Source organism: Calonectris borealis, chromosome 4 (assembly GCF_964195595.1).
Source record: "Calonectris borealis chromosome 4, bCalBor7.hap1.2, whole genome shotgun sequence".
Classification (NCBI taxonomy): Eukaryota; Metazoa; Chordata; class Aves; order Procellariiformes; family Procellariidae; genus Calonectris; species Calonectris borealis.
The window spans coordinates 83,142,908-83,161,373 of record NC_134315.1 but is presented as its reverse complement, the minus strand read 5'-3'; the positions used below and the strand labels follow the sequence as shown (position 1 = coordinate 83,161,373).

General features: G+C 52.2%; 2 protein-coding genes across 4 annotated transcripts in view; one reads left to right on the top strand and one right to left on the bottom strand.

Annotated features, from left to right (window-relative positions):
* Positions 1 to 652: 652 nt before the first annotated feature.
* On the bottom strand, positions 653 to 2,917 carry SOWAHB (sosondowah ankyrin repeat domain family member B). The gene is made up of 2 exons (XM_075150645.1): positions 1,502 to 2,917; positions 653 to 1,444 (listed from the first exon to the last, which is right to left on the bottom strand). The coding sequence occupies exons 1-2, from the start codon at positions 2,915 to 2,917 to the stop codon at positions 653 to 655; spliced, it is 2,208 nt and encodes a 735-aa protein (XP_075006746.1).
* A 5,036-nt stretch (positions 2,918 to 7,953) lies between these two features.
* The window catches only part of SEPTIN11 (septin 11), a 59,218-nt gene continuing 48,705 nt past the window's right edge, over positions 7,954 to 18,466 (top strand). For all 3 annotated transcript variants that reach the window (XM_075150373.1, XM_075150374.1, XM_075150372.1), the window contains exon 1: positions 7,954 to 8,077. In XM_075150373.1, coding sequence (XP_075006474.1) covers positions 8,051 to 8,077 — 27 coding nt within the window. In that variant the 5' untranslated portion in view covers positions 7,954 to 8,050. The remainder of the gene's footprint in view (positions 8,078 to 18,466) is intronic.

The window sequence follows — 18,466 nt, the reverse complement described above, 5'->3', positions numbered from 1 at the left end:
GGGCAAGACGGGCTGAGAAATGGAGTGGGTGTGTTACACCCTCCACTACTCGGGGCTCTCCAGCTGCCGCCCTTTGCCACAGCCAGTTGCTCTCTGAGGACTCTTGCTGGAAGGCTGGACCTTGATCAGCTGCATTTTTAAAAGCGGGACTCGTCCTTAATCTGCTGGGATTAAAAAGGGACGCAGTCTTAGCTACTCCCCAGAATTTAGGCGGTATAAACAAGTGTTTTGCAAACCCCAGGACCAACAACAATTTGTCGCTGTAAGCAAAAGCAAGCACTCCGCCCTGGTTGGGGCCAGGCTGTGAGCTTCACACTGGAGTTTGAGACCCCAAACCCATGGTCCCCCTACCAGTGGTGATAGTGATTGCATCCAGCGGCTGGCGCCTGCCCTGTGGGGTGCATAGGACTTGCCTACCAAGTGTTCAGATGTGCTTCCGGCAGAGTCGTTGCATCCTCTCACTGGTAGAAAAGCGAGAAATGGGAGGGAGGGCAGAGAGGCTCAGACAACGGTTCAATGGATTAATTTAAAAGTATTTTCTTCAATAGGTTCAATCTCTTTCACAGCTTTTTTTCCGCCTGCTTGGCTTCCTCTTGCGGGATGGCCACCAAGGTCCCATCTCCACTGGCACGGGATGCCAGGGAGCTGTCTCTCAGTCACTCTCGCTGCCGGTTCGGTGGGATGCTGCCCCATGGCCGTGCTGCGGTCTGAGGCAGGCAGGCAGTGCTGCCCTGCCAGTGGGCAGCGAGGCCTTGCTGACAGAGGACACGCTGCGGGCCAGGGGCTGCGTGGGGAACATAATCGTGCCTCGGGGTGCCTCCAGGAGCTGCCAGATCTCCCCCGAGGTGGAGCTGCCCAGATACTCCCAGGGCTGGCGTCCACTGCTGTCCCGCACCTGCACCTGGCATCCCAGCTGCAGCACCAGCACCTTGATGACGAGCTGGTGGCCGTGTATGGCAGCCAGGTGCAGCGGAGTGTACCCGCAGCCCGAGCGGGCGTCCACGTCCAGGGCCAGCCCAGCCTGCCGCGCCGCCGCTGCCAGCTCCTGCAGGCCCGGCCCATCACCGTGCTTGGCCAGCCAGTGAAGGACTGTGAAGCCTGACATGAAGTCCCGCTGCAGGGCCAGCTCCGGCTCTTCCAGGAAGAGCCCCCGCACCCGAGCCCAGCATCCCGCTGACACCGCCACTAGCCAGGCGTGCTCCCGCTGCCCCAGTGGCACTGACAGCCCCCGGCTTGCGACATTCCTAGGGGAGCTCTTGGAGGGCATTGTGCGGGGCTGCCGCCCACAGTCATCTGGCAGGGATGGGGTGATGCCCTGCACCTCCAACAAAGCAAGCTGGCATCTGATGCTCCTGAAGACAGGCAGCGGTGCTGGGGGGCTGCTCTCTGGGACCTGGGGCCCTGCGGGGCCCTGTGCTGGCAGCAAGGACTGGGATGGGGGTGGCTGGGTGGGGGACTGTGGTGGGGATTGGGATGGGGGTGGCCTGGTGGAGGGCAGCACTCCAGGACCTGATGGCGGTGGCAAGGTTTGGAATGCATGCAGCAGCAGGGTTTGAGATTGGGTTGGTCCATTTGGGGTCAGCACCCTGGGTCCCCTCGGCGGGGATGGGGATGGCCTGGTGGGGAGATGCTGCAGGGACCTGGACTGTGATGGAGGCAGCTTGGTGGAGGGTGGCACATTTGGGCCTGATAAAAGCCGTGGGGATGGGGAGGGGCTGGCGGGGAGTGCCTGCAGGGACCGGGACAAGGGCAGCACCCCTCGGGCGGACAGCAACGGCAGGGACCGGGGTGGGGGTGGCTCGGCGAGGGGTGGCTGTGGGGCCTGGGATAGGGGCAGCTCGGTGGGGGACAGCACCCTGGGGCCCGACGACAGCAGTGGGGACTGGGATGATCCGGTGGGCGGCCGCTCCCCTGGGCCTGCTGAGAGTGGTGGGGCCTTCGGTAGGGGCATCCCCGCGGGGGTCTGTGGTGGAGACCGGGGCTGAGGCAGCCTGTCAGGGGGCAGCACGCCAGGGCCCGACGGCAGTGGCAGGGACAGGGTTGGGGGCGGCCCTCGAGGGCGTTGTGGTGGCAGAGACCCGAACGGGGCTGACGCAGTGGGATGCAGCACCCCGGGCCCCGGCGGCAGCGGTGGGGACCGGGACCGGGACCGGGACGGTCTGGTAGAGGGCGGCTGCAGGGTCCGGCATGGGGGCGGCCCGGCGGGAGGCAGCGGCGGCGATCGGGACCGTGGCGGCCCAGCGGGGGTCAGCGCCCCAGGACCCGACGGCAGCGGCGGGGGCCGGGAGCGGGGTGGCCCGGGGGGGTGCAGCGCCCAGGGACCCGAGGACAGCGGCTGAGTCCGGTAGGGGGGCGGCTGCGCGGGAGCCGGCGGCGGGGAGCGGGAGCGGGGCGGCCCGGCGGGGGGCGGCGCCCCGGGGCCCGGCGGGGGGGCGGCGGCAGCGCGGCGCGCCCGGCGGCACTCGCAGCAGGGTCCGCCGCGGCCCCGGGCGGCGCAGCCCCCCGCGACGGCGGCCCCCGGGGGCTGCCCCCCGCCGGGCCGCCCCTTCTTCTCCGCCGCCTCCCCTGGGGGGCCGCGCCGCCGGTCGGGGTCGCGTCGGGACGGCGGCGCCTCCTTCTCTTCCTCCTCCTGCTCCTGCTGTTCCTCCGGCGGCGGCAGCTCCTCGTCGAGGAGGTCGCGGTACCTGCGGCGGAGGACGATGTCCTTGGAGGCGCCGGGGGCAGCGGCGGGGTGGACGGTGGCCAGGGAATTGACGAGGCTCTTGAAGTATTCGCGGCGCTCCCGCCGCTGCTGCTCCGTCAGCGCCGGGTCGCGGAGGAAGCGCTGGAAGTGGCGGAGCAGCGCCGTGTTGGGGGCTCGGCCCCCGGCCGCCCAGAGGAAGTCCAGCACGGCCTCCTGGCTCAGCTCCCGCGCCATGCTCCGGGCCTGCCGTCCCTCGGTACTCCGACTCGGTGCTGCACGTCGGTGCTCGGCGCTGCACCCAGGTGCGCGGCGCTGCCGCGGCGGGGAAACCCGCCTCCTGCCGCGCCGGGCCTCCCCGCCTCCTCCTGCTCCTTCGCCGCCGGGTCGCCACCCCCCGGTTGCCTTTGCCCGGGGTGGCGGCCCGCGGGGCTGCGCGGCTGGGGTGGCAGCGGTGAGAAACGGCGGCGGTGAAGGAGGCGGGGCAGAGGGGCTGGAGGAGCCTTGCTAATGCTCTGAGAAGTGCGAGGCTAATTTGCTGGCGTGCGGTGAGGAGAAAGAGCACTTGATCGGTCATTATGTCAGTGAATGGACAGGAGGCGATGGGCACAAATCGAAATGCAAGAAATTCCGTTTGTGTGTGAGGAAAAACCCTTTTACAGTGAGGGCGGTCAAATACTGGAGCAGGTTGCCTGCAGAGGTTGCGGTCTCCATCCTCAGAGACATGCAAAGCTCCACTGGATGCAATCCTGTTTTGTGTGACCCCGCCTGAGCAGGGGCTGGTCCAGACCATCTCCAGAGGTGCCTTCCAACATGAACCGCCCTGTGATTCTGTGAGTTAGGAAAACTGGCAATAAAGATACATGAATGCGATGTGGTTCAGGGTAGCTGTTATTTTAAGTGTGTGGGATTGTACCCATGTACGACAACCACACACAAATACCAAGAGTGCCTGAAATCAAATTGTATCTCGTATCATCTCTGTATTCGCTGCGTGGCGGAGGTAGGTCAGACGCAGGTTGTACCAGAGCAGGGATCTAATGTTGTTTTGTGTTGCTAGTGCTCTTACCACGAGTGTGTACATTACAGCTGAGAGGGATGGATAAGATCAGTGCTCCAGTGGGCAACGTGCCCTGTATACACCAAACAAATGGCATCCCCTGACCCAAGGAGTTTGAGGAGTGAATACTGGGTGGAAAGTGTGGGAGAGACGGTGTGCTGTTTTTTCTGTCTTCCAGTCAGGGAACAGAGGCATGGAGGGACTGAGCTCAACATAGGCTCCCTGGCTTTAAAGAGGTCTGGATCAGGCCCATAAGTCATGCTCCAGAAATCATCTCTACTGCAGGCTCCCAGGTATCCATAAATATTTTTAGCTGCCTGTCATCTAGGCAGCTGGAATATCCTCCAGCCCGCTGCAAACCCAGCAGTCAGTGCAACCTTCACAAACCCTGGGCAGAGATTGCAATAGGTGGTGTGTACGGGCTTGTGACTTCTGTTCCGGTAACACGAAACCTTAGGATAACTTTTAAGGTTCGGACCCTGCAAACACATGCAGGAGTGGACGCGTGCAGCCGCGTTGCGCTCGAGTGAGCAAGCTACGCAGGTCTGTGCTTTTGGATTGCTGACTCTGAACCGTTAGTTTCTGCCGCAGTACATTATCATGCAGGTTTGCAGGATGAATTGCCGTGTGGAGCTGCAGGACTGCTAAACTGTAACCTCTGGACTGGTGGGAGCAGCCCTAAAAGAAACTTTTGTGTGTCTAGGTTAAAAGTTACAGTTTAGGCAATGTATCAGAAAAGTCTTCCCGTGTGCCAAGATTTGGGTTGCTTGCGTGGCACAGCAAGAGAAACCGCGCTACACGCTCTGCCACATCTTGCTTTTGGTTTCCCCTGCGGTGTATACTGTAGGAGAGTGTGGCTACATCCCATCAGTGGTGTTCATCTGAGTAGGGTACAGGTGCTGGGAGGAGGGTAAGGCTCATGTTAGTATTTCATCATTTTGCACGTGCTTTTGGTACAGTTCTTCAAGGCATAAATACCTTTATTCCTCTTTTTCTGATGAGCCCTGAATTGCAGTCACAACTGTGTTTGATAGCAGCACGCTCTCAGCTGAAGCAGTTGAGATGAAATGAATGGAGCATAATGATATCATTGTGATCACAAATAAGAGAGGAGGGCAGATTGTGAAGATAAAAAATCCAAGCAAATAACAGTGGCAAATGACAACACTCTATGAAAGTGTTGTTTTGGTTTAATGGACTAAGGCGTAAGCAGGAGGCTTTCCACGATATCATATTTTCATTTAAACACCCTTGGAGGTATCGGCTTGCTTACTATAAGCTTAGCTTTGACTGAAAAAATAGAGGTTTTTCTCCTGAGAAATGTCAGCTCTCACCCCGAAAACTTACTTCTTGAAGTTAATGAAACACACTCAGGTAACATTAAGTGACTGCTGAAGTACCTGCGGGACTGAGACCGGCACTGAATGCTGATGCTTTTGCATTGCTGAGGTTGGAAAAGCCTCGCTGACCTTGTTCGAGTGAAATGGGTTAAACGAACACATCCCACTTGACACTCACTACTGGCTGGGAGCGTGTTTCTTACTGGATAGCTCAGATGATGGACAATAATACGGCAGTTGATTGTAAGCCGTTTGGTTATGACTGTCTGTTGATACCCTTTGTAGGCACATGCAAAAGTCTGCTGAAAGAGTCGCTCACATTGATTCAGAGGCAGACCCAATGCTGGCATGCGTCTCTCCCCTTACAGTCTGAGCTGCAAATCACATTTTGGGATTAAGGGGGTATAATGCTGATTGCAGGCAAGGAGAAGCGCAGCCCTGCTACCTGGAGTTGCTTCATTGCCTGCTTCAAGCTAAGAGGTTTAAAGAGATTCTTGTTTCCCCTTATACTCTAATGATTTACCCTGTCTGCAAATTGGTCACTTTTGCTTGTGGGTAGGAGTGTTCAGAATGGCTGAATTTACCCCGGTCTTGCCATCTGTGGGAGTTCTGGACACAGCAGGTCTCTTCATTCTTTTTGATGAAATTTGAGTAAGTTGTGAGCAGTGCTAATCACAAAATGGAGGCAGGATCAAGCATTACTTCGACATTTAAAAAAAAAAAAGCCCACTGCTTAGTCTTGTAGCTTCCTATTGTGCAAGAAGATGTTGCCTTTAGGGAGCTATATACCTGAGTTTGTTTTTAAACAGGAGGTAAGTTAATCCAAGTTCTGTGTCTACTTGCGTATTTTCTCATCCCACGTAATCTGACAAATTGCCCCACGGCTGACGCAAAAGCATTGACATGCCGTATTTGCAAAATGGCGGAAAACAGCTCTGGAAAAATGGAAACAGTTCCTGTAGGGTCTCTCTAATGAGGGACTGGCAATTCCCTTCGCACGGGTACCAATTTGTTAGCAGCAGTTACGAAACTTTCAGGAGCGAGGGGTCTGCTTCTTCCCGCTGAACACTAGGAATGCAAGGAACTACGCTAGCTGAGATCTAGCAAGATTGCAAAACATTTCTTTGTCTTGATGGTTTTTTTCCCCCTACTCTTTCAGCGTGAACAGCCATGCCCAGGAAGGTCTGTATGCATAAATATCGTGGAGAAAACTCAGCCACGGCTCTCCCAGCTTCGGGCCAAGGAAGGACACGGTGAGTCATGTTAGGGTTTTGCAAATGCAGATGATCTTTGCGTTAGTTAAGTTATGCTGATGCCAGAGTATCATGCATGCCTCTAATTCCGACAAGAGGAAGCTATGTCTGCCTCACCCACATGTGCAACGAGGGCAACTCTTTAGATGCGATCATCAGGTTTCCACTAGAGGCTGCACTGGTCAGAGCACATTTCCCAGGACAGGCGCCCTCAGCACCTCCTCACCTGGAGCCATGCATGCAGGAGGAATTTGCTACAAGAGCAAGAATATGAGTCTAATATAGCAGCCTCCCTAGGATATCAGCAGTAACGCCTAACACGTCAACTATGCTTGCAAAATTTTACTGGTACAAACCCCATTAGTGTTTTTTGGTGTAGTAGCTTTGCTAATGATGGCTGCAGCTGTGCCCAGTTAAGGGCTGCTGCCCCAGGTGCAGATCCTCAGCCCCAGGTGAAGAGCAGTGCCAGGTAGTGTTCATCTGCTTCCTTTGGTTTCTGTTCAGTCCCGGGGCTGCAGGAGCAGGCATAGGTGACTGGCTCAAATACCGGCTCCCGAGTCCTTTGAAACAAGCTATCTTTGTCGTTTTGTTTCTCTGGGTGTTCACGTAAGGGGGTAGCTCTGATATGTCTGTAATGCAACATGTCTTTCATGTGTGTGGTGAATCCGCTCTCTGTCTTTTGGGGTTTTACGCCTTGCAAAATGCTGCAGGACCTGACCCAGGAGGGCCCTTCTTTCAGTGCTGCCTTGGTTCAAGACTTGCGAGCAGAGTTGAATTTAGCCCTAAGACTCTTGCCTTTGCAGGTAAAGGGGTATCGTGCTTAAGATTAGGATGTCAAGCATTTTGCCAGTTGGAGCAGCAAAGAGCCAGCTGTGCTTCACTTCAGCCCTGGAAATCACTTACTGGAGTGGGACAGCAGCTGGCCACCGGGGCATGGCTGCTGTTTGGTATACCCACTTTGTTTAAAAGGCAGAATGGGTGTGTTTGGCGGGGGGGGGAGCCGAAAGAGAAACAAGAGGAACGAGGTGCCTGGTTTTGCCTTCTGTGTCGTTACCTGAGGGCATTAGGGGCTCCTGTTGGCAAACTGCCCCAGCTGTGGGAGTTCCTGTCTGATCCCATGTAATGAATATTTCTTCACTGAATCCCCATAGTCATTTTTGACCAAACTGGTAGAAGGAGGACCATGCCAGTCGCTTCCTTGGTCATCTCTTTGAAAGGGCCCCTGGAGCAGACGGGTCGCTGCTTTCAGCTGTCCCCACATCGCTGTGGGGCTGCCAGAGCCGGAGGGAGTGAGGCTTTCAGGTGAGGGGATGGGTACCAGCGGCCGGGTCGGGGGAGGAGCGGGCGGGGAGCAGGCCGGGCTCCCCCTCCCCGGGCCCGCCGGGCTGTGGGGCAGAGCAGCGCGGCCCCTCCCCGGAGGGCTTGCTAAGAGAGGGATTAATTGCAATTACTGCGGGGGACTGAGTGCAGCCCGCCGGCCTCCAGCCTACTTTCGGGGTACCCCGAGCGGTCGCGGGGCTGCAGCCGGCTGGGGCGGCGCCGCCCGCCCGCCCGCGCTCCCCGGCGGCCCCGGGGGAGGGCCGGGGGGGTCCCGCCTCGCCGCCCGGCCCCTTTGCATTGCGCATGGGCCCTCCCCGCCGGGTGGCCATGTTGCAGCCCTAGCAGGCAGCGCAGAGGCGGCGGCGGCGGGCCGGGGAGCGCAGCGCACTGCACCGCGATGGCCGTGGCCGTGGGGAGACCGGCGGTGGGTGCGGCGGGGGCGGGGAGCGAGGCCGGGGACTGCAGTGCTGGAGGACGGAGGGGGACAATGCAATGCAATGCCCGGGGCGCGGTGCTGGGGGTGAATTGCCCGAGTACGGCGGCGTGTAGTGCCGGGGGTCGTAGAGGTGCAGTGCCGGGGATGCCATGCCGGGGATTGTGCCCGGCGTGTAATGCGGAGGGTTGAGGGGGTGCGATGCCGGGGGGACGGCGGGCTCGCCGGTGCGGCGTGCCGGGGCCCCGCCGCCCGTGCCCGTTCCGGGGGCCGGGGGAGCCGCGCAAAACTTTTTCGCCCCGGTTTGGGGCCGCGGCTCTTTGTTGCAGCGGGGCCGGGCCCGGCGGAGGGCAGCTCCTCCCGGAGCCCTTCGCGTTGAGCAGCACGGGGCAGCGGGGAGACACCGGCGGTGGTCCCCGGGCTGCTCCCGCCGCGGCTGGGGCCGCGTTTGGTGACTTGCCGCGAGTGCTTCTACCCCGCCGATTCCCATGGATGGGAAGACTTGGGAGTGGAGAGAGCTGTGCCTCGTAGAGGGTGGGCGGCCGGGCGGGCGGGGAAGTGCTCGCAGCCCCGGGGGAAAGGCTTTGGGCGCTCGGCTGCGGCGGGCAACGGTCATGGAAATCCCGGCGTGAAAGTCTCCCGAGGGGCACGCATGTTTTGCATCTTCTAGCGTGACCGTTTTTCTGGGGATGTGGCGGCAAGGAGTGTTTTACATCCATGTTGAGAAAGACAAAGGATTTCCCCTTTGCAGAGAGAAAGGGAAAAAAAAAAACCCGAACCACAAAAACTAACAGATGCTGTTCACGGAAAAAAAAAAGCCTCTCTTGCATCCAACTTGCAGAAACGTGAATGAAACTCCACCATGACCAGTCTGAATGCACTTTTGTGCATCGGCCGAGGGAGGGAGAGAGACTTGACCGACTTCCCAGTAACTTTTTCAGTGCTTGCAAGTAAAACAGATGTTGCCCATGAGTGGAGGACTTGAATGTGGGTCTTTCTCATAATAAGAACATGGTCTGTGTTCAAGATGTGACCGGGATGAGACGGTTTTCTTTTAGCATTTATTATGCGCTGATGGATCTGCGGGGCTCTATGGTTCCTCTGATGTGGCAAAGCAAATGAATGAAGATGGGGTTAATGGTGTTACTGGAGGTGGGGAAGTTGTGCTACTAAGCAAAATAAGAGCTGATGTTTGTTAACAGAATACCTATAAATTATACCAGCTGTTTGTAAAGCTTCTTCTGAAATGATTCCTTGATCTTAAGGTCTAAAGCGTATTTGGAAATGGAAGTTTGTCTTTCAGTGTAAGAAGATGCATTGAAATCAGTACTTCAGCTGGTTTTTAGGTCAGGCTGAAAGGTATTGCCAAGCCGAGCCGTTTTGCTTTGTGTAGAGTAGCAACCTTGCAACATGAATAGACTCAGGAACGTGGCTTATTACAAGACGTGATTGCCATTTGTTCTTGTGTATGTGTTTTGCTTTATTTTTCTGTCACTATATTAAACTCATGCCGCTACTCAGCACATTTTTGGTTGATCGAAGTCCACTAGCAATTCCAAAACAGCATCCACAGAGGGTTTTGCTAACTAAATTTGTCCCTGTGTGCCACTGAGTCCAGTGCAGTGGGACTGACTGAGAATAAAGCATCCTTCAGCACGAGAAGCATGTGCGTGTGGGAGAGGGAAGGATGAGGGCACTCAGCTTCCTCGTAAGCAGCGTTCCTTCTCCAGAATCGGTGCTTTTTGGAGAAGAGAGTTGTTTTATCTTGGGGTGATAAGAGAAGAAAGGGCAGTGGGCTGGTATTCAGTAGGTGTTGGGGGCGTTTTGTCTGGTATACCTTCTTATCTAATCCTCCGTGCTACCCCTTTGCATTCTGCTGTTGTGTTGCTGGGGGCGTGGTAGGGAGTTTGAAGAAATAGTTAATTGTTCGATAGAGCAAGACGAGGCTGATGGACGTTTGCCTATCAAGCCTAAGCTTTCAACATAAGAATCATATTTTATAAGGGCCCTGAGTGGTATGCGTCTTGTTGGAGGGAGCACGGGGATAGAATTTAAGGAAGGGGGAAAGAAAAGGAAAGGAATGAAACGAAAAGCGAGTCGGTTTGACTTAAAACTAAGATAACATTCCTGAGTCAACCTTCTGCGTCCTGGCAGGATATGACATTATGTTAATTGTAAAAGCATGCATAAAAAATAACTTCAGCAAACTGCTCTGAAGTGTCTGGGTTTAATTGTAGCTGAGCAGGGTGTGTTTTGGTAGGATGGGCGGCTTTCATTTGAAGGCCCTGATCCCACAGATGTGAAGGCACATGTGTAATGCACTGCCTGTAATTTCATTTGACTTAATGGAGACTGATCTCAGTATGTAAATGTAAAGGCATGCATAAGCAGAGTTTAGGCAGGATTGGTGCCGGGAGCTGCCATGGGACCTCTCAGCTGATGAAAGCCATGCATGTGCTTAAACACACATCAGGGTGGAAGGACGCATATGGTCATCTGCGCTGGCTCTATCTGGGCTCAGCGTGAGATAAGCCACTTGCAGTCTGGAAACCGTTGAGCTGTGCTAGACAGAGGACCCCCTTCCTCCTCATGAGTTAATCCCCAGCATCTTGACCGGTGCTGGGTGGTTTCTCAGTAGTTCAGAGCATGGAAGGAGGGCTCTGGCCTCCCTACCCTTCTCTTCATTTGTTTATCCTAAACATTTACAGAATCATAGCTTGGTCTAGTTAAAGGAGCTAAACTAACTCATATGTATACACTAACATATACTCCCCTCCAAGTCTAACAAAAATTGATGGAAAAGGAAGCTGGAATACAAATTTTTCATGGGGGCCATGGAAAACATTATCTGAGAGATTAAAACAGCACAGTGTATTCTTCGATCTGTTTTAAAAATACTTGATAATGAGAGATTGCCAGTTTCCATGGAGGGGAGGGAATGAAAGAGAGAGACAAGAAGGTAGAGCGGGGCTAATGGAGCTGAAGAATCTACGTGCTTTGTCTTTCTCCAAGCAGCAGATCTACCAACACCCACTGGGGTCAGCAAGAGCTGTGGGGCAGCGCCTTTGGAAAGCCACGTCCACGTGTGTTGGTGGGTGGAGCAGGGCCACCGTGACCACTGATTTTAGACAATGAGATGAGAGCTAAGAAAGAGGATATACCTTTGCCTCCGAGTGTTTCTGTGCTTTTATTAGCTGAGTGTCTGGTCTTCTTCACCCACCAAGGTGCGGCTGGGTGGGAGAAGAGCTATTGCAGGTGGAGAGCTGAGAGTGAGAGAGACTGGGGGACGAAGTGGGTCGGGGACTGACCCTAGGGCAGGGAGTGGGTTGTCACGCTCCAGGCACAGGTCAGCAGTGCCTGGCTACTTTGCAGCTTGTCGCTTTCCAAGTTAACTGCAAGGCTGAGCTGTCCCTGCTGTCGGGTGTCCTCCAGGGAGCATGGCGGGGCTGTGGACTCTCCTCCCAGTGAAAGTGGTGATGTTTTGGGATTGGGTGGCACTGCTGGGGCTGCTGAGATGGCCAAAGGCATGGGTTTTGGCTTCCTTGCCTGCTTCTAGCTGCGAAGCGTGGCTTTTTGGGCCTGGCCTGGTTCAGCTGCCTGCGCCAGGGAAGCAGACCTGGGCGGTGCACACAGAACTGTATTATAGTTTGTGAACTCTTCATTTCCTTTATTCACCTCGGTGCCTTGTCTGCAGTAGGAAATTCTTTCAGACAATTCTTGTTGCTCCCGTTGATGTTAACAATGGTGGGAACCTGCCTCCTTCTTGCCTTGTTTTCAGCGCGGCTTCGGTCGTGGGGCAGGTTATGTGTCCAGCCCACCACGAGCTCAGGGCCTCTAGCTTTTGCAGCATTAAGTGAGCTGACCTGGAGTCAGGATCTGATGGAGATAGTTGGAAAATCCTTATTTTGTGTAGATGAGATCATGGGGAATCAATTTTAGTGTCTGAGTAGGGCCTCTGAAATGATGATGGGGATTGATTAAGTAAGCAGCATGAACCTAAGAAGTGAAATATTTACTCAGAGCTGAGGCATGTTTTATATGTCCCCTTCCCACCCCTGCAGCCCCTGAGAGAGATGGCTTTACTGGCTGGCTGCCCGCTCTGGGGAGATTTGAGGGTTGTCGCTCCCTTTGTGCCCTTGGTATGTCTTTTCCTCTCGAGGTAATGCCGAGAGCATGGGCACAAGGCTGCTCAGTGGGTTGTGGCTTGCTTTGCAGGAGAGGTGCCACGGGGACAGGGTCTTCTGTTGCCTTGGCAAATGCTTCTGTGTTGTCCAGCCTCTTTCTTGGCTTGGTTTGGCTGTAGGCTTCAGTGCTATAAGCTACAGTGGCTCTCGCAGGAAAAGACGCTGAAGCAGTTTCAGCTCAGAACAGTTGGGTGCAACCGGGTGATTTAAAAAGAAGCAAAAAAAGCCCCACAATAGTACTCCAAGCTTTTTTTAGGTACACTGTCTAGCTGTCTTCACTTCCAGCTCTGTGAACAGCTCTCTAGCCTACTGTAATAAGTGATGCGTAATAATGGTTCAGACAAACACCACGGTGCTGTTAGCATTCAACATGAATACTGGTGGAGAATGCTCCAGATCAGAGGCAGAAAACCAAGTTCAGGGTCTTACTGTCTTAATTAAGAGCAGTGGTGACAAAAAATTACCCCACATCATCTTCTTTCTCCTTATATTGTAAGTGCTAGTTTGCATGCGGCTCTGTGATGCATTCAGTGATATGGGAATAAGAGATGCTCTTTCCTGGCTGCTTCATTACATCTGGATGCCTTTCCCCATCCTCTACGCCGTGGTGCCTGGTTTAGACATATGTGGGCCAGGACTTGCCGGAGCCGTTTTCATCCACAGCTCGGGCAGGTGTGATTAATGCAGGTGTAGGCATTGCATGAGGCGGTGGAGAAAGAGCTGTGAGAAGGAGGAAAAACTCCCTGTGGTTTTCCATTAGCAACACCCGACCCTTCTGCAAGCTTTCTCCCTGTGGCTGTGCTCTCTGCTTGTCCGATGTAAGTGATACCCACTGCTGGCACGAAACACGTAGTTCAAAGGCTGTTATTGCCATTTCACTAGTAGTACAATTATTTTGCTGAGCTCTGCAATTGATAAGTGTTGAGCTATCTTTGGGACTCCTTATTTAAAAATACAGACTGTGCCTGTGTTTAGAGAAGTGGCTAAGTAGCCTTAGGATCTGAATTTGCAATTAGAGCTTTTGAAGTCGCTGGAAATGCAGGGAAGCTGAATCTTTTTTTGCAGGCTTAGGCTTTTTGTTTTCTTTAGTAGAGCATCCCACACAAGGTGATGGCCAAGAGCAGACTACTACTGGTTTTGCGGGTGTTTTTTGTTTGTTTTTTTTTTTTCCATCTCAGCTTATAGCTTCTTTAGATCTTTCTATGATCTAATTGGATTTTCTGTTACCATTTCTGCATTCCAGATTTATTTTCAGAAGGGATTTAGCTGCTGGAAATAAGTTATTGAAGTGCTGTAATTGCGGGTTATTTCTTTACCAGATCTGGTCATGAATACTTGGCACAAGCCAACAGAAGAAGGCTTGTTTTAGGAACACTTTGGTTTTGCCACAGATGTTGCCCGCTTTGCCAGCGGCTCCTGAGAACTGATTCCTGTGCACAGCAGTAGTTCTAATAGGAATTGTTCCTGGAAATCTGCATGCATGTAATGCATTTCATTCAGAAATTATGTTAACCTCTCAGATGATGGGAGTGGAAGGGGAGAAGTAGTGTTTTGAATCCTGAGAGGGATCTTTGTAAATCATTTGCGGCACTCTTTAGGGCTGTGTGTGGATCCGAAGGTGTTCTGCAAAGTCTGTGGGTGTTTCGCCGGGGCTTAACTGGGTGCAATGTGAAGTACGATGTCCCCTGTAAGCATGACGCTCGACGGAATCTGTTTGCCAGACGCATGTTGAATGCACCAAGTGTGCTAAATACTTTACTTAAGCACTTTACTGTGACTTGAATTAAGTTTTTGACAGTCTGGTGGTGGCAGCCTCTGTTTTTGTCTGTAAACAAAATTAAGGTGGGAGAGGAGCGAGTTTGGTAGACGGCTTGCTTGGCTGCCTGGGTGACAGCGTGAGATTGTATTTTCCTCTTCCGTAGGGCAGCATGGTGACTGATTTGCAGTGAAGTAAAAGAGCACTAACTGCAGTAGAGATCGAATTGCAAGTCTGCTTTTATTCTTTAAGATAGAGGTTCCCACTTGTAGCCACAGCCAAATCTTTGCGTTTCAAAGCACGCAAATCATCTCCTTTCAGGCCCTGTGAAAACCCATCTCCTCCAATCTGAGTCAGCCTAGGAGCTTTTGGCAGCTTTCAGATGTATGAAGAATAGCAGGGTGATGGTCCTGGCTTTATTTTTCCGGGACAAAATTTGGCAGGCAACAGCCTAGCTTGGAAATAAGAAATTTGCCACCTGGAAAGGTGGAGGTATCTGGTTATCTTTGGCACTCATTCTTGGCGTCTCTCTGCAATACCGTGGATTACCCCACATCCTCCAGATGTGTGTAGGAAATGTACAGGGTTGCCAATAAAGAGGTTGTGCATAAATATAGTTGGATTTTCCTTTTCTTGCTTCTTCATACGATTCGAGATTTTTCTTTTCTCTGTCTCTTTTTGTTTTAATGGGTAGAATTACATTTCTTGGATATCTGCAGAATGAACTTAGAAACAGCATGGCTGATGATATTTCAATAGTCTTTGTTTTTGTTTTGTTTCTAGTTTGAGATGTCAGGACTGATATTTTCAGAAATTGCTAAATTAAAGAACGGGAAACAGTTCTCATTTATCCTCCGCTTTTACGGCTAAAAGATTAGGTCGTCAAACTACGAGCAGGTGTATTGCTAACTGTAAATGCTCGTGGTGATTATAAGGCTTAATGCAGCCGTCTGGGACTGAACATATGCACAGTCCTCAAATCTTCATGTCAAGACCCCAAGAGGAGCAGGGATTTTGCTAGATTGTCTGGTGACTTACTCTAGTGATAAATCACACCACTTAACCACCACATCCGTTGGCTGCTTCTTTTTCCTCCCCCAAATCTGTTTCATGTCCAGGTTGAGCTATGGCAGGTCTCATTGTGCCTTTTCTTTCTTGGGCAGTCAGAGTTCTGCGCTCTGAAATTTTTTCTCCTGCGTGTAAGCGCAAGGGTGTAGACACTGGGGGAGAAGAAAAGAAGTCATTTCTCAAATCCATGTCAGCAATTTTATCTGTCGAGCTTTCTCTAGTTGTGGCCAGGTAACTCAACTTGCTGCTGTTGTTCTTAACAGAAGAAAAAATGAATCGACGATTACGCCTTTGTAAGCTTACGGAATAAGAAGATTAAGATTTTTAATTACATTTGAAAATGGTTTTGTTCGTTTCCTGTATGTCGTATGTAATTTCCAAGCCAAGAAAAATCCTTCATGCTTTTAAATGAATGTTTTTCTGCCACAAAGTATCTTTTATCACAGAAAATGCCAGCCTAGTCTCATTCTGTTTCATCTGTCTCATTAATATTAAATACATGGCAGCCGAAGCAAAGCAGGGAATTTCAGCTAATATCTGACAACAGCAAGCTGAGATGAAATGACATCCGAGTGCGATCTGCTATATATAAAGTAATTGGCATTTACCAGGAGCATTTGACCTAATTTATGTTTTTTTTCTCCCCCTGCCCCCTCAAATCCGTCTTCAGAGGTTGGTTAGTCATCAGGATTTCTGAGCCTGCAGCCTGCTTTTGACAAGGTGATTGGTGCCAGCCAGTCATCTGAGCACCCGTGGCGCCGAGAGGTGCTAAGCACCTTTGGGGAGCAGGTTGTCGGGGACCTCAGGGTGCTCCCTTGGTTGGTGTCAAGGCTGCTGTGCGAGGGGTTCCTGGAGGGACTGGGCACGAGAAAGGTCAGAGAGTGCTGCTTCTGCACCAGCCCCTGCATCTGGAAGATGCTATTCCACTGTGCCGGACCCATTTTGGAAGTCACGAAATGAGTCCCTGGCCAGAGCCCGGAGGCAGCCCTCCTTCCCGGCTTTGAGTGAGCTCTGGCAGAGCGCTCCTGTCTTTCTCACAGGCCTAATAAATGTTCAGGTCTTGCGGGGAGCGGGGGGTTTTGGTGGCTGCAGCACAAGTGTCTGGTGTCCAGTGGAGGTGGAAAGTGGCAGCAGATCTGGTCGCCGCTTCACACTGGGGAAAACCTGCCTTTAAAGTCTCTGCTTTGGCCCTGGCCCAGCTCTTCGGCGAAGCGGCGGTAAACCATTCCTGATGCTCTCAATTACAAAGAAGCTGGGCTGAAAGTTGAAACTAAACAACTTGTGGAAGAAGTGCCTTGCCTTCTGGGATGCACCGTTGGTGGTCACTGAATGATTTAGTTTGGTTTCTGATATATAATTGCCAAAAAACAGTTGTGTCAGGGGACCTTGGGTGTTGTGTTTCCAGGTAGCTGAATATTCATCCTGCTGAAAAGCACTTTTGCTATTCAGCATTTGGAGTTATGCAATTATTCATTATTAGATCATTAATTACAAGAGCCGCATGGGATTAGGGCTTGTGTGGTTGGCATGCTGCAAGTGTTTCAGCTCCTGATTTGCTGGGTGGTCTTGGGCAAATACCTTCATTTTGGTATGCCTTTGTTTTCTCCATCTGTAAAGCAGATGATAATTCCCTTGTTTTGTAAGGTGCAAAGCTGTGATCAGTGAATTAATGGCATGGCCACAGTCACCTTTACAAAGCCCTAGTGCACCAAATCTAGTGAGATCTTGTGGCATAGAAGCATTACCAGACTAATGCTTTGAATTAAAAATACTTTCAAGAAAATGACTATTTAAATAGGGTAATATACAAGTTACGTTTTCGAGGAGATTTAACAAGTAATTTCAATAGGGAAGAAGGATTTAAAAGTGAGCAGCGTGAATAACTCCACTGACCTTGTTTCTCTGGGTTTACGTAAATGCAATTGAGGGCAATTTTCATGTAGAGCATTCCTAAGTCATGGTGAGTTTCTCTGTTGTAGGCCAGAACCACTTAAACATCAAAGCCGGAGGTGTTTTGGTTTTGTTGTTTAAACAAAAACATTATTTGAAAATTTCGTCTGACGTGTGACTACTGTCTGTTACTGAGAACAGCCACATTTCCCCCGGGTTTGGCCTCTCCAGGAGCGGAGCTCGGAAAAGCAGTTTTTCCATGAGATGTGCATTGCTTTGTTTTGATATAACCTAAGGAAAGCAATATTTTTTTTATAGCCTAACCAAGCAACCTGATGATTTCTTCCAGTGGGATGAGCCAAAAAGCTAGAAGTATAAATCCAGGCAGGCTAGCTGTGATACAGCTTACAGGCAATGAAGGGAAGAATAAAGTTCACACAGGCTAAAAAATGGTTGATGTTTCCGGTGTGAAATAGGTGGTTGGTCCCTACGTAAAATACACAGTAAGAAATCTCAAGAGAAGAGCACGCAGATGCTGTCCCCATCCACGCTAATTGTGGTAAATGAGTCTTTTTCTGGACGCTGTGTGCTGAATTATCTTGACAATTGAAAGCTGTTCAGGCAGGGGACCTGATATTTCTGGTTTGATGCAGTGCCTCGCAGAGGAGGGTCGTGGCCCAGCATCTCGGGTTCAGTGGCGCTCAATGGTTGGAGGGAGGGTGCAGATGGCTGGATGAGTGCCGTCCTCCTGCCTCCTATACAAGTAGGAAGACTGCGCAAGTCAGCTTATGAGGTTTATGCTCCGGTTTGCACCCTTGGGGGCTGCTGAGTGGCCGAAGGAGATGCGAGTGAAAACATGATGCACCCGAGGAAGGGCTGCTCTCCTGCCTGCGCTGACTCTCCTGGGGTCAACACGCGCTGGCCTGCCGCAGGACCAGGCTGCGTTGTGTTGGTACTGTGGCGTGCACGGACCGGGAGCCTCAGTGCTGCATGTACAAACGCAGCTCTTTATCCTGCGACGTCATGAGAGGAAGGGAGGAAGAGCCGAGCATTAGTCTTCCTCTTTGAAGGCTTACCAAGTTCCCAGAGCAGTTATTTACCTGTCAGACCCCAGCTGCTCGGGGGTATAGGCAACCCATGCAGTGCTGCTTGTGGCTTCATGCGTTACCTACTGCTTTGAGTAATGCAGAGGTGGAGACTGCTGCATCCCCTTTGCAGTGTTAATAAGGAATGTGCAGCAGCAGATCACTTGCTTTGGTATCTCTCATTAAATAACTCGAGCCAAGGGCAAAAACATGCACCGCACATGGGAATTGTGCCCCAGTTTTGGGATAGGCAGGTCTTAGAGTTGTAGAGCATGTCAGAGCAGGAAGCTCCTTCATGTGAACTAATCTTGCCTAGTCCTCTGCAGGAAGCGCTTGCTCGGAGCAGGCTGAATTTGCCTTTGGGTATGTTTGTCTTGCCGAATCCTTAGGTTTGGCT

What these genes read in the sequence shown, in the direction of transcription:
- SOWAHB (XM_075150645.1), bottom strand. Translation starts at nt 2,917, where the DNA reads ATGGCGCGGGAGCTGAGCCAGGAGGCCGTGCTGGACTTCCTCTGGGCG. An exon ending in CACCGCCATCAGGTCCTGGA is followed by an intron (nt 1,445 to 1,501) that starts GTGCTGCCCTCC and finishes TCCCCCACCCAG; the next exon opens with CCACCCCCATCCCAGTCCTT.